The sequence below is a fragment of the Cricetulus griseus genome, chromosome 3, assembly GCF_003668045.3.
Source record: "Cricetulus griseus strain 17A/GY chromosome 3, alternate assembly CriGri-PICRH-1.0, whole genome shotgun sequence".
NCBI classification, from domain to species: Eukaryota; Metazoa; Chordata; class Mammalia; order Rodentia; family Cricetidae; genus Cricetulus; species Cricetulus griseus.
Genome location: NC_048596.1, coordinates 57782841 through 57805881, shown reverse-complemented (window position 1 = coordinate 57805881; position 23041 = coordinate 57782841). Strand labels below are relative to the sequence as shown.

General features: G+C 47.6%; 1 protein-coding gene across 3 annotated transcripts in view; it reads right to left on the bottom strand.

Moving 5' to 3' along the window:
- Cars1 (cysteinyl-tRNA synthetase 1) overlaps positions 1-23041 on the bottom strand; it is a 53325-nt gene that overhangs the window by 13050 nt on the left and 17234 nt on the right. For 2 of the 3 annotated variants that reach the window (XM_027408837.2, XM_027408840.2), the window contains 8 exons: positions 21756-21847; positions 20169-20257; positions 19461-19557; positions 18799-18897; positions 16470-16619; positions 4666-4806; positions 3743-3831; positions 2285-2406 (listed from right to left, as the gene is read on the bottom strand). In XM_027408837.2, the coding sequence (XP_027264638.1) occupies positions 2285-2406; positions 3743-3831; positions 4666-4806; positions 16470-16619; positions 18799-18897; positions 19461-19557; positions 20169-20257; positions 21756-21847 (879 nt within the window). Of the gene's footprint in view, positions 1-2284; positions 2407-3742; positions 3832-4665; positions 4807-16469; positions 16620-18798; positions 18898-19460; positions 19558-20168; positions 20258-21755; positions 21848-23041 lie in introns of those variants that run through there. The other variant, XM_035442090.1, reaches the window with a different exon arrangement.

Below are 23041 nucleotides of genomic sequence, written 5' to 3'. Positions count from 1 at the left end.
TACATAGCTAGAGGTGCTGTGGAGGTGGGGTCTTTGTCCCCTACACTGACGATCAAGCCTATGTTAGGTGAATGGATGGAATGAATGTCTTCCTTCAACCTCAGGCTTAGGCCCTGGACTACAAGGGTCTATCTGATCCTTGCATCCATGGAGCCCTGTGGAAGCCCTGGAATAGGAAGCACACTTGCTATTCTATTAGGCTAACTTGGAATGTAAATCAGCTCCATCTTTCAGGAACTGAGTGCCCAGGCTTGATGCCCCTGAGCTGTGGTGGAGGGAGGCAATACTAGGGCATCCTGAAACACCAGCTTAAGATGCTGGACATGTACGGAATGCATAATGTTTGAGCAGGACTCCCATCATCACTTCCTGGCCCCAAGACAATCACTGTTACATTCTGGTGTGCTCATCTACAAAATGAAAATAATCTTTTCAAGAGAAATGCAGAAACACAAGGTATTCAGGACAGGCCTTAGCCTGGCTCCAGTTCCTTTTCCTGCTGTTCCTCTGTCAGCAAGAAGCATCCAGAACCACAACTCTTGAGGCTCCAGGTGCTCTTTCAGTGTCTCTTTCACACATCTAGGCTGGCAGCCAGGTTCTCCATGCTGTGTCTGTAAAGAGACAGCTTCTAGCTTACCAAAGTCATTCACTAACCTGCCTTTACCTTAACTCCTCTGCTCTCTCTCCATGTACTGTTCTTCTCTGCTAGTTTTCTGCCTGACTGCTCGGCTCATTTCCTTTCCTCTCTGCTTATTCACAGCCACTCGTGCTTGGCAGTCAGCATTACACCTGCATCCCTGTGCTTCTGTGGTCTCCTTTCCTCTGAGGGACTAAGGATTAGAAACCTCAGGTAGCTTGCCAGTCTCCCATCCCTGTAGCGTGGAGGCCTGCATACCTGCACCTTGGTTAGACAATAAAAGGACTGTTTGGGACTAGCTTTCAGACTTCCCTCTGTACCTGGCCTGTGATCTGGGGGCTTAATGGGAAAGATCCAAGAGGATGGAGATATGGCTTAGTGGTTGTGAGCACTAGCTGCTCTTTGAGAGGACCTGAATTCAGTTCCCAGCACCCACGGGTAGCTCAAAACCATCTATAATTCCAATTTCAGGAAGTCTGACACCATACTCTCTGACCTTCTCGGGTACCACATGGTGCACAGACATATATGCAAACCAATACTATACACATTAAAAGCAAAATTTAAATAGGGAAAGCTGCTATTTGATTTCTTCAACCATGTCTGTTAGCATGTTCAAAACCTTTGCTCCACCGTTAACCCAACCTCTCTGTTTCTGCAAAGTATGCAAGGCTGACTCTAGGCATGTGTCAGTGTATGGCCCTAGAGTCCTCTCAGCTTTATCACTGTAAAGTCACCTCTTTAATACTGAATACTACATCTATCTACCTCTGAACCTAATATCAAAGCTAAGCTGGCTTAGTTTCTCTCTCTCTCTTGCCAAGGTTTCCATGTTTTTTGTTGAGTTTTTCAATTTTGGTTATTTCTTTAGAACAGAGCCCCACAGCTGATATTTCTATATAAAGCTTACATTTTTATGGAAAGCCTGACCTCTACAAACAAGGGATCAGTGGGAGATGTATCTGCCGTGAAAGTTACTTCTCATCTTAAGAGTGTGCCTTCCCGGGGCTGGAGAGATGGCTCAGCGGTTAAGAGCACTGACTGTTCTTCCAGAGGTCCTGAGTTCAATTCCCAGCAACCACATGGTGGCTCACAACCATCTGTAATGAGATCTGGCACCCTCTCCTGGCCTGTAGGCACACATGCAGGCAGAACACTGTATACATAATAAAATAAATAAATAAAAATCTTAAAAAAAAAAAAAAAAGAGTGTGTTTACCCAACCTTGGGTTTTGTGAGACTGTCCTTGGCTTCACTGTGGGTAAAGATTTCTGAATAGTGTTGTTGTCATGTGGTCCTGCCTGACCCAGGAAAACATTGACACCTATGTTTAAGGCCTCTGTGTCAAGTCAAGTGCCCCATCAGAATAGCTTAGGGCTAGGGCCAGGAACTCTCTACTAAGTGACTGTCACAGCAGCTGAAGGCCCAGGACCTGTGTCAGGACAGTAGAGGGCTAACTGCTCTGTTTCTTAAGCAATTCTGTCTTGAGCAATTCCTGGCACTCTTTTAGGGAAAGCAGGCTGCTCTCCATGTGCCTGTGTAGTGTACATGGGCACCCACCATACCAAGAGGTAGAGATCTGGTGCAGGCCATGAGTGAGGAGGAGCAGCTTAGCTTTGCTTCCACGCGGGCTCCTTGAGCTCTCACCTTCCCCTTCCTGAAGAGCTTTCTGGTCCCCAACAGCCTCAGGCACCAGCTTCCCATAGGAGTGCTTTTCACTAGCAGCAAACTTGGCTGTGTCAAAGTAGACTGACCCATTTGAAGCATAGCTGGAAACAAGAGGAAAGGGGGTCTCAGACACACACCACAGCACTGATGAGAGAGCACGATGGACTGGGAAGTGCCAATGGCCAAGGCCATCAAGACTCTGCTCTCTGCAGCTGGTCAGAAGCCATAGTTTCATGGGCTGAGTAGGAGCAACAGGGATGCCTCCTGAGGCAGAGGTGGCTGGCCTCAGTGTCAGGCAGGCCTCACAGACCCTCTGCTTGGTGTACTGTAGCCACTTGATGACATCCCCACTCGATGGCATAACTCCATGACACACCTTCTCCTCTCTCTGTCTGCATTCTACTTTGTGATCCTGTCATGGCTCTCCATGTGTCTCTAGCATATTCTAGCACAGAGGAGTGTCCTCTCTGACCCAGGCTTGCCACTTGGCTGGACCAGTGTCTCTTGCTGCCTTGAGCCATTTGTCATGTGGGGTAAGGTAGCACTGTAGCAGGCACTGTAAATAGTCCTCTCTTCTCTAGCCTGTGCAGCCAACAAGTAGAGAAGTGACCCGAGGCCAGGTGCAGTAGTTCAGTCAGCAGGTGCCTAGTACCAAGGTCCTGTCCATAAGTCCCTTTGAGGAGCCCATGAAAAGACTAATGTTAGTGATGTGGGAAAGTTTCCAGTTGTCAATCATGCTAGAGCATAAGTTGGGTAGTATCTACACTAAAATCACAGCCAGACAATAGGACACACACTCATGAAGTGTCTGGGTGATACTGATGTTTCCAGGGGCCTGCAGTGTCCAAGCTTACTATTATGCTGTTCTGTCCCCAATGACCTATGGTCATCACTGTCAAGCTTCCAAGCAGATATGGGACCACATCTTCCTGATAACATCCCAAGGAGACCACTGGGCCACCCGGAAGAATTCTCGCCATTCAGATAGCATTATGCTCTGCACCCTGGCTGGCTTGGCAGGAAAATAGACACATGGCAGACAGAAAGACCTGGTCCTTCCCTGCCTGGAGCCTGCATGGGGAGGAGACTTAGGTCACCTAGGCACCAGCCTCTAGGCAGTCATGAAGACTGTGACAGTGCTTCGAAAGAATGGCTGTTGGGAGCGAGCTTGTAGCCAGTTCCGCCTCTCCTGCTTGCTCCCTGACTCAATTTTCCTGGTTAAATGCTTGTGACAGCGGTGTGTCCCATGTATGTCATGAACCAGGCAAGGGCTTCTTCCTTGCAGCAATCCAAGTTCTTGGAGCAGAGCTGAAGTGAAGAGCAGCTTTAGGTCAGGTGCTGGGCTGAGGAGTGAGTAGGTGTGGCCCCCGCACCTAGACTCTCTCTCCCCAAGGAGCTGAGTGGCCTGGCAGGGGAGGGGAGGTTTCTCATGCTCACCCATAACCATTGTCCACAATCTTTTGGACGAAGTCCACAATTTCTGGCACATACTCGCTGACCCGGGTCAGGACATCAGGAGGGAGAACCTGTGGGGACAGAGTCTCAGCACTTTCTTCCAACCAGTCTGAAAGCCTCAGCCTCCACTGAGTACATTACCGTCAGAACCCACAGCATAGATGTGTCATCCCTGCTACTTGGAGGACTGTGGCAGGAGGATCACAAGTTCAAGACCCACATAGAAAACTCATCGAAACTGTTTCAAAATACAAGTTAAGGGCCGGAAAACTATTTCAGCAGGAAAAGAGACACATGGCAGAAAGAAAGACCTTCCCTGTCTGGGGCCTGCCTACAGCGGGAGGAGACTTAGGACACATGGGCACTGGCCTCCAGGCAGTCATAAAGACCGGACACGGACTTGTCCTGCTTCCTGGGAGTCCTTCATCTTAGGTGATTCCTATTTGTTTCCTTATGTTTTCATTCTTTTTCTTTTTTGAGACAGGGTCTTTCACAGAGATCCACCTGCCTGCCTCTGCCTTCCAAATGCTGGGATTAAAGGTTGTTTATTTTGGAGGCAGGATCACACAACATAGTTCAGACTGGCCATGAACTTGAGATCCTCCTGCCTCTGCCTCCTGAGTGTGGGGAACACGGGCATGTGTTGCCACAGCTGGCTCCACCCTGGATCTCTGACTTCTTTTCTAGGTAGTCCTAAGCGCCAGGCATGGGAATACACATGAAAACACTAAAACAAAGAGTAAAGGATCTCCTCACCCCTCATTCAAGTTCAACATTTACTCAGCCACTGAGCTTGCAAAATGAAGACACTGTGGATCACAGGCCTTCTGGCTTTACCAAAATCACAACTTGTAAAGCAGAGCTTGGCCAGAGAAAGCAAGGACCAGGCAATCCAAGACACTCACATTCAGGGCTTCCATGTCTCTGTGGAACTCTTCTTCCCAGAACTTGGGCAGTTTGGAGAAAATAGAATTGTCAGTCACCTCACTGCCACCTGTAGAATCCAGCCAGTCAGAGAGCAAGTCCTTTGCTTCCTCCAGCAATACCTAAGAGAAAGGATATCCACACTTGAGCTAGGTTTCATGCAAGCACACAGAAAGATGGCAGGAGCCAATCAGCGCCCTGAGGTCCAAGCCAGTCTTGCAGGGCAAGATCCATGAGTTGCCATCTCCCACTGTTGATGTGAAACAGTCCAAATGTAATCGTGCTGGGTGAGAAAATGTCTGTCCTTGTCCTCCTAGGATGAATGTCTTGAGCACATTATCTCCGGCAGTGTAGGGCTGAGGCCACCAGCAGTCTGCACTCTATCACAGGAGCACAAGGCAAAGAGCAAAGGGTAGACACACAAAATTCAGATGACCTGGCAGAGCCAAGGCACCAGGGAGGACAGTGGCAGGGACACACTGGCAGGAGAGGATGCAGGGAGCCACACAGGAAGTAGCAGGGCAGATCTCTTCAGGGTGCTCACACTCTTCCCCACATGAAGGGCAGGGAATATAGAAAAGGCAAGAGGAAGTTGGACACAGTGGCTCATAACTTTTCTCAAAGCACTAGGGAGGCTGAGGTGGGAGGAATGCTATGAATTTGAGGCCAGCCTGCACTATACAGCAAGATACTGTCTCATAAACAAACAAACAAAAAGGAAATGAGGAAGCCAAGTGCGGGGGCATGCCTTTAATCCTAGTACTCGAAGCAGAGAGGCAGAGAGGCAGAGAGGCAGAGAGGCAGAGGCAGAGAGGCAGAGAGGCAGAGGCAGAGAGGCAGAGAGGCAGAGAGGCAGAGAGGCAGAGAGGCAGAGGCAGAGGATCTCTGTGAGGTTGAGGCCAGCCAGGACTACATACAGACCGTGTCTCAAAAAAATCAAAAGAAAAAAAAAATGAAAGAAAGGAAGGAGGGAGTTCCCAGATAAGTAGTGGGTATATCTACAAGTGTCTAGACTATAAGTGTCACATCTAGACTATAAGTGTCACATCTAGAAAAATATAACCTTCAGATGACAAGCAACAGCAAGCTACAAGATAGCATGGAAATAGTCCAGGCAGGTATGAACAGAGAAACAAATGAAAGTTGAGATGAAGTCTACTAACCACTAAACATTCCAGAGGACATGACAGGGTTGGAGAGGAATGGCAAGTGGGACTTGATGCTGCAGTATATTTGTTTATACTGTGAAGATGTGTCTTTGCCAGGGTACCTTCTGATTGGTTTAATAAAGAGCTGAATGGCCGGCCAATAGCTAGGCAGGAAGAGGTTAGGTGGGACTTTGCAGAGATGCCCATGAGACATTGAAGAAGTCGGACATATGGTAGAGGAGAGATAACCAAGCCACATGGCAGAACATGGATTAATAAAAACAGGCTAATTTAAGTTATAAGAGCTAAGTTATAACAGTGCTTCTCAAAGCTGTCAAACCAGAGAAGGCGCAGGGGCTAGTCATACCCCATCTAGGTATGACTAATAGGCACAGTCTTATTCAGGGGAAAGCTGGCTCCATGGGCCCCCATCCCCAGTTGAGGAAAAGTCTAAGCTAAGGCCAAGCTTTCATAATTAATAGTAAGTCTCCATGTTATTTCGGAGATGGCGGGTGAAATGAAAGTCTGACTCTAACTTCAAGTCACTTAAAATGAGATGAGGTCAGAGGGGCGGAACAGAGCCAGGCCTCTGACAGGAATCCCAGAGGGAGGGAAGGAAGCAGTAGGAACCAGGGAAATACCTAAGGACTTCTCAGAACTCAGGGGACAGCTTGCAGGCCGGCAGTGCATGCATACCTGATCATCTTGAGACAGCAGAAAGCCACAAGAGTGTCTTTACAAAGAGCTAGACAGAAGACACAGGAAATTGATTTATAGTACAGCATCCAGGCCTCAGTTCCAACAGTCAGCATGGCAGCCCCAGGGTCTTGGAGAATAGTGTACCCAAGTAGCCTATCCTGCAAACCACCTCTGAGACCACACTGAAATGGACACTATTCTAAGCAGTCAACAGCTGGGCCTTCCACTAGAACTCTTGAACAGTTTCTCAAAGCTGCCAAAGCAGAGAAGACGCAGAGGCTAGTCACACCCCATCTAGGTGTGACTAATAGGAACTGTCTTGTGCAGAGGAAAGATGGCTCCAAGAAAGTGGGTAACATCAAAATCTAGTCCATTCAAAGGTCATGGCACCAAAGCCAGTATGTGGCCTGAAGCCTCCAATTTATTGGGAGCTCTGAAAAGGCAGACCACCAAGCCCAGCCAGCACCCACCAGCAGGTGCTCTAGGGAACATGGGAAAACTGTGCTTTTAAAAAAAGATTTATTTTTATTCATGTGTACCAATACATGTGTCTGTCATGTGGGTGTAGGTATAAACAGGCCAGAAAAGGGTATCAGATTCCCTGGAACTAGAGTTAAAGGTGCTGGGAACCAAACTTACTCTTAATCACTAGACCAGCTCCCCGTCTCTCTAGCCTAGAAACCTGCGTTTAACAGCTATGGGTGACAGGAAGTGCTGGGCAGAGGATGGAAGTCATGAAAGCAAATCTGACCTCAGAAGAGACTGAGGTGCAAGAGGGCAGATGGCTGAGACACCTAACAGAAGCTTTAAAAAAGAGACCACAGTGTGTGGTTGGGAGCTGTGTGGGAGCTCTGTGTTCTGACCTGTATTACTTAGAAAAATGGGGTGCAGTTATTTCAGGCCATTCAGTTACAACACACAGCATTATTTCAAACATGACCACTGATGTGTTGCTGGGTGACAATACCCACTTAGCACTGCTTCAAAAGCAAGCTCTGGAAGGGCAGGTGTGGACTACTAGACTACCAGGGAAGGAAGCCCACAATGCAGCAACCACACAGTGGCCAAAAGAAACCAAGACACTGGGCCTCACACCTGTAATCCCAGCACTTGGGACTAAGGAAGGAGACAGAGGTTAGCTCTGGCTACACTGATTTTTTGAGGTAGACTGTCAGAGATCACCCAGTAGATAGAAAGCAGGAGGCTAAACTTCAACAGCTATCCCAGAACACAGGACACTGATGGGGGAGGTCCTTCTGTGTATGTTTATCTTATTGGTTGTTGAATAAAGCACTGTTGGCCAATAGGGGAGCAAGATAGGTGGGACTAGGAGTTGAGGAGAATTCTGGGAAATGTAGTAAAGAGAAGTCTTGTGATCCAGGCAGGCAGTGACATAGCAGGCAGACTCAGAATATAAGCAGGGACAAGCAGGAAATCGCTTTCTTCCTCCTCCTCTCTTCTCTGTGGAGCCATCATGTGATCCTGGGAAGAGGACACATGCTGCTGGTGTCCTCCATTAGATAAGTCTTTATAAATATATAGATTAATGCTATGGTTGATACTTAAGACAGAGCAAGCATATAAGAAATCCTAATCATTGGCTAGCAGCATTGTAACTAATATAAGTCTCTGTGTATTACTTGGGGCCCTAACGTGGTGGCGGGCAGAACTCAGGCAGCTGGTGTAAAGATTTATCATTACAGGCCACTGAGTGAGGGACAGAGTTAGGCTCGGGAATTTGGCCAGCTTGGGAAAGGTGGTGTGAAGCTGAGAGGAAGAAGAGGTAGGCTTTCAAATCCATGCTGCCATCCAGTGTAGAGGCCAGTGGGCTTGGGTATTTCTAGGGACTAAGTCACCTTCCATATGACAAGAGATGAAATACCTCACAGCAAAAACAAACCTTAAAATTGAAACCCACAATCAGATGGCCTCCAAATGTATTACTATGGAAGTGGTGAATAAGACTGGATTTTAGTTCCAATGCCAGCAGTGAGGACATGCAAGCAGTGTAGAGAGTGCTGCGCCACCCACACAGCAGGTATGGCACAAACAAAAGCACAGGCTTTTCTTAGCTCTAGACTCTAGCATCTTAGAGGGAATGTGAGGTCGTGACAGCAGCCAGGAGAGCAGAGCTCAGCATAAAGGATACATGAGTTGATAGCCCATGGAGCCAGTGCAGGCTGCAAAGCCAGCAATGTGACAAATAACTAAAGAGACTGAGTGAACTCACTAGGGACAACTCGCAGAGGGCCAGTCACCATGCTTTACTTCCAGAAACCCCAGAATCTCATGGCTGATTCGAAGAGAGATGAGCTTGTGCTGCCTTTGGGACAATGGAAGGAGGGACCTTTTTGGAGTAGAGAGAAGCCCTGCCTGCCTGACCACTGTGGTCTTCGTGTTCCCCAGAAGCCATGCAGCAGACACAGTCAGTGCTGATACTGTGAGAAGATGAGGCTAATAGATGTTTAGGTCACCAGCTCTTTCCATTCTGCCCCTGACAGTGGATGATGGAAGATCCCTTCACCCTGGACTTTCCAGGCGCAGGAATTATAATAGATTTCTATACTTTATAGCTTACCAAGACTCAAGTGTTCTGGTAGTCACACACAATGACCTATGACACTGACTTCAGGAGAGCTATTTAACCAATGAGGAACCTGCCAGAGCTTCATGGGAGCAGAGACTACATGGAAGAAGGAAACAGCCAACAAGCTCCAATCAGCTTGTTCCAGATAAGCAGGGAAACTAAAGACCATTTGTGAGGGTCTCAGTGCAGGCAGAGATGTCAGCATGTATCAAAGAAGAGGCCCCAGGGCTGCCTCTTAGCACTGACAGGCTGTGAAATAGAGGAGGCAGAGCTTAGCAGAAGGAAGTCAGGTCACCAGGTGGTCCCTTCCCATCTCTGCTTTCCAATAGCCACAAAAAAACGAAAGGTGGTGATGCATACCTTTAATCCCAAAATTCAGGAGACAGAAGCAAGAAATCACTGAGTTTGAGTCCAGCCTGATCTACAGAGTGAGTTCCAGGATGGCCAGGGATACACAGAGAAATCTCATTTCAAAAAAAAAAACAAAATCAACAGCAAAAATTAAATAGCCACAAAATTAGCATCCTCCACATGCCCCCTCCTACCACACTCTGTGGTCCTACTCTGGACCCAAAGCATCAGGGCCAACCAAGGACCCAAACCCCAGAAACTGACCAATAGGACTTTTCTCTTTATAAGTCAGTTCCCTCAGGAATTTGACACAGTAACACAAAACTAACACCTAAAACAACAAACCTTATTGAAGAGGAAGGAAGGAAGGAAGGAAGAAAAGAGAGGAAGGAAGGAAGGAAAGAAGGAAGGAAGGAAGGAAGGAAGGAAGGAGGGAGGGAAGGAAGAAAGGAGGAATAAAAATTTAAAAAGTCAACAAATCAGTATGGCAGTGTGGTGGTTAGATGGAGGATGTCCCTCACAGACTTGGTTCCTGATGGTGGTATCATTTGGGGAGGTGGTAGAGCTTGGCTGGTGGAAGTACATCAGTGGAGATGGGCTTTGAGAGTTTATAGCATCACTCCACTTCCAGTTTGCTCCCTCAGCTTCCTGCTCTGGCTGCCTGTTGCCATGCCTCCCTCATCATTATGGACTTTCTTTCTGGAACCATAAGCCACCACCCTGCACCACCATACCCAAAGTCCTTCTTTAAATGGCCTCTGTTCATGGCATTTTTATCACAGAAACAGAAATGTAACTGCTACCAGTAGCAATGAACTGGAGATCAACATTTTTTAAAAAATGTACATTTGTGTTTTGCCTGCATATGTGTTGGATGCCTTAGAACTGGAGTTATAGACACTTGTGAGCTGCCATGTGGGTGTGGGGAATTGAACCTGGAAGAGCTGCCAGTTCTCTTAACCACTGAGCCCTTTCTCCAGTCCTGAGAGATCAACATTTTAAAAACTGTTCTTTAAAGTAGCTCTAAACAGTCATGAAAAGGTGCTTGATAACACATGCCATCAATGAACTACAATTAAAACACAGCAGAACCAGACACAGTGGTGCATACTTTAATCCCAGCAGAGGCAGAGGATCTCTTAGTTCTAGGTCAGCCTGTTCTACATAGTGAGTTCCAGGCTGCAAGGGCCAATAGAAAGATCCTGTGGCTGGAGAGCTACCTCAGAAGTTAAGAACACTTGCCGTTTAGCCATGGAGACCTGAATTTGAATCTCGGCACCCAAAATGGGTAGCTCATAACACACACACACCCCAAAAAATAAAAATAAATAAACCCAACCCAACCACCAAAAGCTCCACACCTATGATGGTGGCAGAGTCTTCAGGACTCTGCTGATGACACAGCAGTGGGGACTCTCAAGGCCTGTGGAGTTCAGAAGGGTGCCAACACTTTAAAAGACAGTTGGATTATTATTATTATTTCTTGCTGAATGACCTGGCAAGCATATTCATTGTTACTTATCCTAAGAGCTGAAAACTTAAGTCCACAGAAAGCCCCCTCCCCCAGCTCTCTAGAGCAACTCTATTCATAACTTCCAGACCTGGAAGCAAGACACCCTTCAGATAAACATAGGGGTATGTCTAGATAATGGGATATAGAATATTAATGCTAAAAAGACATGAGCTATCAGGCCATGAAAAGACTTGGAGGATATTTAGAATACATCTAAGAGAAGCAGTGGTACTATGAAATAATTACAACCCTAACCCTAACACCTATCTCTGGTTTCATACACAAAGCCTTTACATAGTTTGGAATTTCCTGGGTGAAGGAGCATCTTTTGTTCCATTGAGGGGACAGCCTTGAAATGGCGTCTGCTTGTCCAGAGAGTTCCAGCTGCCAAGGTTACAAAGGGAGAAGATGGAAGGCTGAGCTGATCACCATGGGTCTTCACCACACTGATCAGGTGTACCTGCATCATGAAGACTCATAAGAAACCAAAGGAGTGGGCTGTGGTGGTTACATGTGTATTCCTAGCATTTAGGAAGTTGAGACAGGAAGATAAGCAGTTCGAAACCAGACTGGACTGTGAAAAGACCCTATCTCAATAAACAAGAACAGAAACAACAAACAAATAGACAAAACAACAAAAACCCCACAAAACAGCCAAAGGACAGTTCTGGGTAGCTGAAGCTGGGGAATTCGGGAGTGGGGGCCTGGCTGGGCCTCGTCCTCTGCACACTTTACTGATAAGCCAGTGAATGTATCTCAGTTGTTTCCGAGTTCTGTGACTGGTCTTGGCAAACTGACTAAAGCCAAGGAGGACTGTGGGGACCCTGGATTCACAGCTGACTAGTCACAAGGTAGGTGACAGTTTATTACTTGGGGTTGGCAGCTGAAGTTGTGAGGGCTTCACCTCACAGGCTCTGAGTGTCAGAACTGAACTGCAGGGTGTCCAGCAGAGGTCTCTGGAGGGTTGGTGGTGGTGTGTATAGGGGAGGAGGAGAGGGAAATCACATTTGGGTGTGAAGCCAGCCTGGAAAGGCACATTCTGTGCAACTGCAGCTCATCACACCTGGGAAGGATTGTCTACGGAGACACATGAAGTACAGCAGCGACCAGAAACTCAGGGAAGAGAGGAGCAGGTGGAGCACACACAGCTTTATGTCTGTGACGATGGGATCCAGTTCCTTACCCACCAGTTCAAACCTACAGGACACACAGCACATGTGGTCATGTGTGTAATCCCAATGTTTAGGAAGCTGACCTTAAAGCCAAATAACTACTTATCACTGCAGGCTGCCAGATGGCAACAAACGCAGGACTCTGGTGGAGTGCTGCTGATGGGGGAGCTGTACAGGCAGCAGAAACCACATAATACCTCTCACTTTTTGTGACTCAGAGTCCACTCTAAGACATATCTTTTTGTTGATTTGGTTGAGACAAAGTCTCAGTTTGTAGACCAGGCTGGCCTAGAAATCTCAGAGCTCTGCCTGCTGGGTCTAAAGGCATGTTAAAAATTAAGATCTTTAAGACCCAAATAGCCAGGCCTGTAGCACAGACCTACAATCCTAGCCAATCTGTAGGCTCAGGCATCAAGACAGCATTCAAGGCTGATCTGAGTAACACAAGGAGACTCACCCCTCCCACCCCAAAAAGGGGAGGAGAAAAGGCTGGTGTGGCAGAGTGCTTACCTAATGGAAGAAAGCTCTGCTCCAGCATGGAAGGAAGGGAGGGAAGGGAAGAAGGAAGGTGGTCTGGTTAGGACAGGAGAGGCAAATAACCCAGCATCAGAGGGCCTTGTTCTCAGTAGACTTTAAACCTTTGTGTCAATAGGATGAACTGTTAAAAGAACTAGCAAAGACACAAAGAATCCCAACAACATAGTTGAGAACAGGAGATGCAGCACAATGAATACAGAATCCTCTCTGGCACAAGACAATGTCTCCAACCTGACACTAGAAGCCAGCCTCCTGCTCAGCTGCACAGGACAGATGCACTCTGTTGGGTGAATGAGTCTCACCCAAATAGCAACTGTGCACTTGGAAAGAAAGACTTTTCAAAAGATTAGAAAGGTTATCAAAAGTGCTCCGAGCACACCTTGAATCCCAACATTCCTTTAATCCCAGCACCTGGAAGGCAGAGGCAGGTGGATTTCTGTGAATTTGAGACCAGTCTGGTCTACATAGTGAGTTTCAGGACAGCCTGAGATACATAGTGAGATCCTGTCTCCAAAAAACAAACAAACAAAAAACCAAAACAACAAAAAGCCCCACTTAAAACAGAAAATGAGCCGGGCGGGACGGTGCATGCCTTTAATCCCAGCACTTGTGATTAAATCTCCGTGAATTCGAGGCCAGCCTGGTCAACAAGATTTGGTTCCAGGACAGCCTCCAAAGCCACAGAGAAACCCTGTCTCAAAAAACCAAGGAAAAACAAAACAAAACAAAACAAAAACCAAACAAGCAAACAAACAAAAAACAAAAACCAAAAAAAAAAAAAAACAGAAAATGAGCTCCACCTATTTAAGGAGTAAAGAACAGAGAATGAAGGCTGGGATGGATGAAGAAATGGCTTAGTGGTTAAAAGCACTTGCTGCTCTTCCAGAGGACCTGGGTTCTGTTCCAAGCACCCACATGGCAGCTAGCAATAGCCTATAACTCCAGTTCCAAGAGATCCAATATCTTCTTCAGACCTTCATAGACTCCTGTATGCATGTGGTACTTATAAACTCACCAGGCACATGTATATAAACATACAAAAAAAAAAAAAGTCTTAAAAAAATAGAATGAAGGAAAGAGGCAACAAAGAATGGTTGATGATGCAGACAGATCTAGAGGATCAATAGACCTAGCAGGATAGTTTGGAATGTTCCACGTGCCACAGGACACCACCAAAATTTGTTTCCTCTCAGACTGGCAGTAGGTGCCCCTGCTGGGCTGGACAGTACAAATGACAGAGTCCACATAGGAGATATGCAGAATGTCCTGGTGCTACAGCCCCCAGGAAAGGAAGGCATCCCCTAGCTAGAGGAAGGCAGAATCCTCCCTCAGCCATTCATAAAGCAATGTGCACGACTTTCAGGGGAATTCTAAAACTTTACAACCTTTTAAAGAAAACACAGGAGAATGGTGGGGCAGACTTCTTGAGACAAAATAAAGTTCACTCCCAAAAAAGGAAAGGGCTGGGAACAGTGCAGCAGGCCTACAACCCCAGAACTTGGGAAGTGAGGCATGGAGATCATGAGTTCCAGGCCACAGAGAGTTCTAGGCTAGCTTGGAATATATAGTGAGAATATATAGGATGCTTTCTGAATGCAGAAAAAGGCTAACCACTCCAGGAGAAGGGGTAGGACAGGGGTCCAAATCATCACACACAAGAAGGCAGCAAAACTGCCTCAGGTCACAGGTGTTACCTCCAAACACTTACTTGACTGATACAAAGGAAAGAGGGGAACAGGTGAAGGTGAACATGCTGGATGTGGTCACTGGTGAACTTACAAGCATCTACATGAGAAAGAACAAGGCTGCCATCCCGAGGGAGGTGAGGGTCCCTCTGCTGAGCAGTGGTGCCTAGCTCTGCTGCAGCAGCCCCCATGGGCTCTGCTCTAACACTGGAGACCACAGGGATGGAGCCCTCACTTTGCTTCCTAGAGTCTAAGCTGTTGACTGTGCTGAGTGGAGAAAACACAGCCCTGACTGCTGAGGCTCCTGTGAGCTTCCCTGGGAGATGTGTTTCCTACACAGCTGATCTTGCCAGGGCAGCACATGCTTTGTGCTGGGTGGAGGTCAGTTCAGAGCTGTGCACGGAATCCTGCAGCACCTGCCTATTCTCAGCATGATGGGGTCCTACCTGTGTCACTGTAACCAATCTCAGAAACAAGATAATTCCACACTAAGTCCCCCAGGACCTTCAGAGAAACTGGGGATGTATGGTCAGTGCTGGGGACTCCCACAAGTCACCCAAATATATGGTCTAATACTCACCAAATCCATATGCTAGAACATGTCCTAAAGACATTCCAAGGAACTTGCATAGAGATAACACACTACAGCTCATGAATACATACATGGATAGGCAATACCGATGGCAGTTGGAAAATGTAATCATAGGCCACGAGAGGGACTGCCTCCCATACACTGGGATGACTGTTACCAAGGGCACAGGGCAATAAGCACTGGTGAAAATGTGCAAATGTGCTGTGTAAAACAGGATGGTATTCCTCAAAATGCTGAGCAAAGTAGGATCCTGCAATTCCACTTCTGGCATATGCAAAAAGCTTAGGAAAGGGGCTAAGCAACCAGGGCTTTATATGTAGTTTCAGTCTGAGAAGGTAGTAAACTCTGGTGGTGGATGGTAGGTACAGCGGCACGGAAATGTGGCAGATCCTGATACTGAGATATGGGTGCTTACAGGGTTAAGATGGCAGCCTTTGTGGTTTTTTTGTTGTTGTTGTTTGTTTGTTTGTTTGTTTGGTCTTGTTTGTAGATCAGGTTGGCCTCAAACTCAAAGATATTCACCTGCCTCTGCCTCCTCAGTGCTGGGATTAAAGGCATGCGTCACCACCGCCTGGCCATGTGTGACATTTTTGAAGATGGGCACTGGTGGGTGAATCAGGGAAAGACTTTAGTGGGATTGTTGTCATCTGACTGCAGGCTTCAAAAGCAGGAGCAGGCAATGACATGTGGGCCCGTCTCAAAAACACAACCTGAGAGAAAACACATAGCCCTCAAGATTATCAACATGGACTTATCATAATCATCAGAATCTGTCCTGTAGGAACAAAGAGAGAAACCCTAACAGGAAAAGTGAACAAAAGGTGCAGCGGTTAGCTCAGGTGGGGGCCCAAGTGGACACAAGTCTGTAACACAGAAGCCCAGGTCTCTCCTTTGTGCTGCTTGATGAGCTACAGCCATATTCCTCCTGTCTGGTTTCCTTGAGTTAAAGAGTGGCCAGCAGGGGGTGCTAGCAGAAAGGGGAAGGGCCCTGTGTGTTCAGAGCTCTGCTATGGTGGAATGACAGAGGGCACATGGCCTCACCCACTTTGTCTCAAGGAGGCTTTTTCAGGAATGGAAGAGTTGGCAAGTGTGACAGCCCCAGTTCCACTGCCAACTACAAGTTGCTGCTCACTTCAGCTTCAATTGCTGGCTCTGTTTTCTGCTACCAAGAAATGTGGGGGAAGATCCCGAGGTTAATTGTGGAATGGGAAAGCAGAAGGCTGCTCCCCTGCATTCCAAGTAGAAGTAGAAGGAGGGAGCATGGGGGAAAGGGAGTCGCAGTATCAGTACACATGGAAGCCAGGTTCAACTCCCTGGTGTTAAGCTCCATGCCTGGGGAATGGGACTCCAGAGGCTGGGGTTCCCAGGTGGGTTGGGATACTGGCTGAGCACCTAAGAACGGAGCCACTGGCTTGGGTCACACTGACTCTGAATATGGACTAATCTTGTGCAGAGTATGACGTTGTATACAAATGGCTGTCCAGGACCCAGAAGAGCTCACCTGCACACGGCTTTCTACTTCCTCTCCAGAGGGTCCAGAGTGCATAGCCTGTTCCAGTGGTTCTGTGGCAAGCTTCACAGAGTTCTGGATCCGCTCCAGCATCTGCCTCTTGTCAGGATCTGTGGTCTCACTTAACTTGACTGAAAATGGCTACAACAGTAAGAACACACCAAATATGTCAGGCACAGTGCAGAACCCCACTTCCTACAACTGACCCAATGCATCAGAGCACGGTGTTCCCCACTGTCCAGATTTCAGCTCTCAGTCAGTCTGATGCCTTTCTTCACATGTGGCTAGACAGGATGCTTAACTTTATTGAGCAAACTGCCAGCCCCGCCCCATGCAAAAATGGCATAACAAAATGTACATCCATCAAGATGGATACATCCATGTCAAAGGTGTCCCTGCTTCACCAGCTTCCAGCCCTGTCAGTCCAAGGATAGCTATGCTCTCACTTCAGGCCTATTTTCTTCCTAGGGACAATGCCATGAGCATCCCAGCAGTTGTTATTGGAGTTGCTAAGGGTGGTATGTGACAAGAAGCAGAATGATCTAGTCTTACCATAAGTATGACAGTTTAAGAGAAATGGTTCCCATAGGCTCTGGGATTTGAACACTTGGTCCCAAGGTAGTGGTGCTGTTTGGGGAGAAAGTATGTCACTGGGGGCAGGCTCCGAGAGCTTAAAGCCATGCCCTAGTACTCCAGTTTGCTCCCTCTGGTTTGTGCGTGTGTTTGAGAATGTGAACTCTCGGTTTCCTGCTCCTGCAAACATGCCTGCTAATTGATGTCATGCTTCCCTGTCTTGAGGGGCTCATGACTCATCACTCTGAAACCATTAAGCCAAACTCAACAACTTCTTCTTCTTCTTCTTCTTCTTCTTCTTCTTCTTCTTCTTCTTCTTCTTCTTCTTCTTCTTCTTCTTCTTTTCTTCTTCTTCTTCTTCCTCCCTCCTCCTCCTCCACCCTCCTCCTCCTCCTTTTTTTTTGGTTTTTAGAGACAGGGGTTCTCAGTGGCTTTGGAGGCTGTCCTGGAACTAGCTCTTGTAGAGTAGGCTGGTCTCGAACTCACAGAGATCCACCTGCCTCTGCCTCCTGAGTGCTGGGATTAAAGGCATGCACCACTACTGTCCGACATCAAAGTCAACTTCTGTAAGTTGCCTCAGTCATGGTGTTTTATCACAGCATAGGAAAATAACTAAGACACTAATATAAGAGCCTACACATTAAAAGGAGGTTCATCCAGAGTAAAGGTGTAGAACTGTAGAGGACACACTTTCTCAGTGAAGGTTACAGCACTGTGAATATGACAAGGACTTACAGATCACGTGTCTGCCTTGTGGTCAAAAGTGGGCTGGAGAGATGGCTCAGTGGTTAAGAGCACTGACTGTTCTTCCAAAGGTCCTGAGTTTAATTCCCAGCAACCACATGGTGGCTCACAACCACCTTGAATGGGATCTGGTGCCCTCTGCTGGCATGCAGGCAGAAGATTGTATACATAATAAATAAATAAAATCTTTTAAAAAAAAGTGTGCATCAGGCTGCCTGTGACCTGTCAGGACCAGACAGCAGTTCTGTCAGGTACTACCAAGAGGGATGGAGATAGAGTAGATATTTCACCTAATATTCCATCTACTCTACATCATATCCTGCAGAACTTTGCCCTGGTGACTATCTCATGGGCTTGGCAGGGGCACACCTGCTGTGGCTTTGGTGTACTGCCTTGGGAATGCAGGTGGGTTTGGGTACTGCCTTGGGAATGACTGCCAGATCAAACACCATTGTTGTGGAATATTATTTTAAGATGTGTTACATTCATTTATGCTATCGAATATTTGTTTAATGATGTAAAAATGTGTTACAATCTTTTATGTTGCATTTGTTTAACTCTGTGAAGCTTGTCACTTTGCCTGCCAAAAACACCTAATTGGCCTAATAAAGAGGTGAATAGACAATAGGAAGGCAGGAGAGGGATAGGTGGGGCTGATAGAGAGGGAATAAACAAAAGAGAACAAAAAAAGGAGAAGGAAAGGAGGATGCCAAGGGCCAGCCACCTAGCCACCTATGGAATAAGAAATAAGAAAGGTATACAGAATAGAGAAAGGTAATAACCCAGAGGCAAAAGGTAGATGGGATAATTTAAGAAAAGCTGGCTAGAAATAAATCAAGCTAAGGGCATTCATAAGTAAAAATAAGTCTCTGTATTTATTTGGGAGCCAAGTGGTGGGCCCCCAAAAAGCAAAGAGTAAAAAACCTAACTACACACCACCCTAGACAGGAGCATGCACAGGGCCTAAGAGGCACAAGGAAGCAGGGTGGTGTCTGGGGCCTACCTTCAGGGCAGCATGGACATCCTTCAGGAGCTGGGCAGCTGAGGGTTTCTGTTCCCGATACTGTTCAAAGAGGTAGTTCTGCCGCGCCCGCCTGATGATCTGCCAAGGCAGGAAACTGGTTATGATCAGAGTCCACTCCCTCCCATGCGGGAGCAGCCACAGGTCCCAAACACTGTGGCACTGTGGGACACCATTACCACCCTCCACGTGTACCTGTAAAGTGGGGCTGAGGTCTGTCAATTTCTGGGTGTCTAAGGATAGGTCACTGAGGCCCCAGCTTCCTCAGCTAGTGAGATATAGAGTGGGCCTGCTCCATAAAACACCAGGAATGATGGACACTCAGCCGATGATCCCAATGTGCCGATGTCCAGTAGCATCAACACACCTGTGCACGTGACCCTACATCTGCACAAACTCTGGTAACAGTTCACAGCAGGGACTCAGGGTTTATTAGGTCAGACCCAAGCCTGCCTGTCCTCTAGCCCATCTTTCTATCCATGTAGCCCAAGCAGTCCTGCAACTCCCTAAGCAGTCCAGACTGGCCTCAAACTCACAATCTGCCTCCTAAGCAATGTTCTGCAGCTGTATTTTCTTATCTGAAAGTCCTGCTTCCTCTCATGTCACCTATTTAGATCTGAATGTTAACTTAGGCATCCCTTTACCTTATCATCAATGTCCGTGATGTTCATGCAATAAAAGACATCATACTGGAAGTAATCCCTCAGCACCCTCCGCAGGATGTCAAAAGAGATGTAGGACCTGAAGCAGTAGAAAGCACAGTTCTCCAGTTGGCACACACTATCCATGAACCAGACAGTCCAAGAAGAGCACGCACAGGCTGAGCACCCTAAAACCAGAAACTTCCCCAAATCCCAGTTCTGAGCACCCACATGATGCCACAAATAGAAACTTCCATGCTATGAAATAATGTTTCATAAACAAAGCTATTAAGAAGTTAAATTACCTTTAAGCTATGAATATAAAATGTACATGAAATAAATAAACACTGTGTTTCAGTGTGGGTTCCATCCCTAAGACCTCTTGTTCATATGCAAATAGTCCCAAATCTGAAAACCTTGCAGCCCTTGTGGACCAGGCACCAGGGCTAAGGAATATTAGCTTGTTAGGGGCAGGATCCATGGCTTTTACCCCATCAGCCATAAACTCTGAAAAGTCATACCCATGAACATGTGTCTGTGTGGCAGGTAAGGACACTACACCAAAGTCTACATGTCATGGACACATCACATGTCCACTGGGGTAGGGATAGTGTGGGCGGATTCCAGGATGGCAACCACAGGCTCTTTGTACGTTCCCTTTCTGCTCTCTTTAATCCTCCAGCAGTGTAGATCCCCAGGCACCAGACCTACCTGGCATGTCCCATGTGAGATGCATCATACACAGTCGGCCCACAGCAGTACCACGTCACCTTCTTCCCATCTTGAGGTATAAATACATCCTTGTTAAAAAACAAGGAATGCCATCACCAGAAACTCAAGAAACTCCACAGCACAGTGAAAGGAGCCATTTGTGAGCCAGGCTCTGGCTTTGAATTCACTATCTTCTTACCTCTACCTCCCACATATTTAGATGACAGGCCTGAGCCAAAACCACCAAGACCTTCCTGTTTCCTGTTTTACTGATAAGTCATGGCACAGTCAGTAAGCTGTGCAGTGGGAGCCTGGCAAGGGCATCCTCACCCCCTCCTCCCTGGAACATTCCTCCTCCTCCTCAGAGTGGGGAAGGGAACAAAGTTGCTGTTGTGAAAATGCTAGCTAGCTAAATAGAAGCTGTGGCTAACAAGTACTACCCTGAATCCTACCTGCTCTAGCCAATCACCTCAGGAGGTTGGTACTGATACTGTCTTCTACAGATAAAGAGCACAAAGCTGAGAGCAGCTAGCCAGGGTCTGACCCTTCCGCAGGAGCCTGGCTTAGAGGCTAGAGCACCCCGACATTCTCACACTTCTCTGGGGGCATCATTATCAGTGAGTCACATAAGGAGACCTGTCCCAGACATATCTCCTGCTTGCTAAGCATGTGTACTGACCAAAAACCCAGCCGAGGGGGCTGGAGAGATAAGTGCATATTGCTTCAAAGGGCCTGAATTCAGTTCCCAGCACCCATGCTGGGGGGCTCACAATCAGCTGTAATTTCAGCTTCAAGGAATCCAAAGCTTCTGTGAACACTGTATTCATATGCACATACCACCCCCCACATATGCATATAATTAGAAATAAAACATTAAAACAAACAACAACAACAACTTCACCCCACAACTGGGGAACTTTCTGAGACCTGTACCACATGGCCATGAGCTAAGCAAAGCAAACCATGATGAGTCTATCAGGTCAAGAGCCTGTGCTGAAAGCCAGGCATTGGTGGCACATGCCTTTAATCCCAGCACTTGGGAGGCAGAGGCAGGTGGATCTCTATGAGTTGGAGGCCACCCTGGTCTACAGAATGAGTGGCAGGATAGACTCCAAAATAAAACAGAGAAATCCTGTCTCGAAAAACCAAAATAAACAAAACAAAACAAAAAACAAAAACCAACCAAACAAACAAACCCCCCCCAAAAAACAAAGCCTATGCTAGCACCCTGGCACATGCTGGCTCCAACACCACCTGGCAGGTTTACCACTTTGCCTGATCTGTTTGGCTTGGACAACGTAGATAGCCATGCGTCCTCCTGAAAGCTGCCAGCACTTGGCTTGGCTGTGATGATGACCTTGAGCACTCATGCCTGGGCAATGCTGGGAGGCCAGCAGACAGGGTTCCCAAAGCATTGTGTACAAAGTACTTGTGTCCTAGTTTCAGCACATAGCTCTGTCTGGGATGCAAAGGCCACAGCATGGGAGTAACAGAAGGACACTGAGCGAAGATGAGGGAACACAGAGCCATGTGGTTACCAGGCTATAGCCTGCTCTGCAAGGGCACAGGACATCCTATCCTTCTTACCTTGTTCCGGGTGAGGCTATTGTACAGGCGGAGCTTGCAGGGCTCAGTCCCTGCTGGAGGGGACCACTGAGGCTGCACTCGCCGGCCTTTACCTAGAGGCAGAAGAGCAGACAGGTCACAAAGAAGGGCACCACTAGCTCTCAACACCTGGGTTCAACAACGGAACTGTGTTTTTGGGATAGGTTCTCACTTTGTAGTCTAGGCCTTTCTGGAACTTTCTGTGTAGTACAGGCTGGCCTTAAACTCAGGATCCTCCAGTCTTAGCCTCCCTAGTGTTAGGATTAAAGGCAAGGTTTGTGATTCTCAGTTCACATTCTGCATAGTACTGCATCCCAACAAATACGACGTGGCTGCCACTAGCTCTCAGGATCTTTTGCCTGGGCAAGGTAAGAGTCTGGACCATTTGTGATACACAGGCCACCTCCTCGCCACTGGGTGCAACAAAGGTCAGGGTGAGAATGGCCTCTAGCACCTCATCTCTGTCCTTGGCATCAAACCTGCCTTGGTCCCATAGCCAGACTGACCTCTGGATACAAGCCTGTTCCACTTCCACTCCCACCCAGGCTGGTTCACACTGGCTTGACAGGCTCCACAGCCCAGTCCCTTTTTCTCAGGCAGTGCCTGCTCTGTGGACACTACATGGCACAGTCCCTCCAAAGCATGTGTCTGAGGCCTATAGGTCCTTTCCCAAAGACAGACCTGCTTCTAGCCCTGAGAAAGGCTGTCCCTAATTTGCACGCCTGGGAACTCTAAGCTGTCACAAGGGTGATGCCTCAAGCCTCACAATCTCGGTCAAGTGAAGCTGACAGAAGGCCACGAGGAAACCAAGTGATCATCCACAGCCTGCTCCTGTGCTCTGTAGGGGCACACCTGGCTTCCTCCTTAGTGCTGCCAAGAGCCAGGCCCTGTGCTGCTCCCTATGCGGGTCTATGTAAACGGATCTCACTAGGCCACGTGGCACACCCTAACGCACCTTTGTAAGGTGCCCAGTCCATCAGCCCCTCACCTCTGCTGAGCACAGGTTGGGGGGGTCTTGAGCTGTCCTGGTCCTAGTCTTCCCTCAACATGGATACTTCTCTTGCCTCCAGCCACCTATGACTCCTATGAGAAACTGGCTATAGGTGACACCACACTTGAGCCTGCCAACCTGTTGATGTCACTTCAAAAGTCATGGAGAAATTTGTTCTGGTCACTGGCCATTTCCAGCCTCCAATCCTCGCCCAGATTACACTAAACAGAATAGAGGACACTGGTAACTAACAGGGTAAGGATAAAGGGGAGGACTG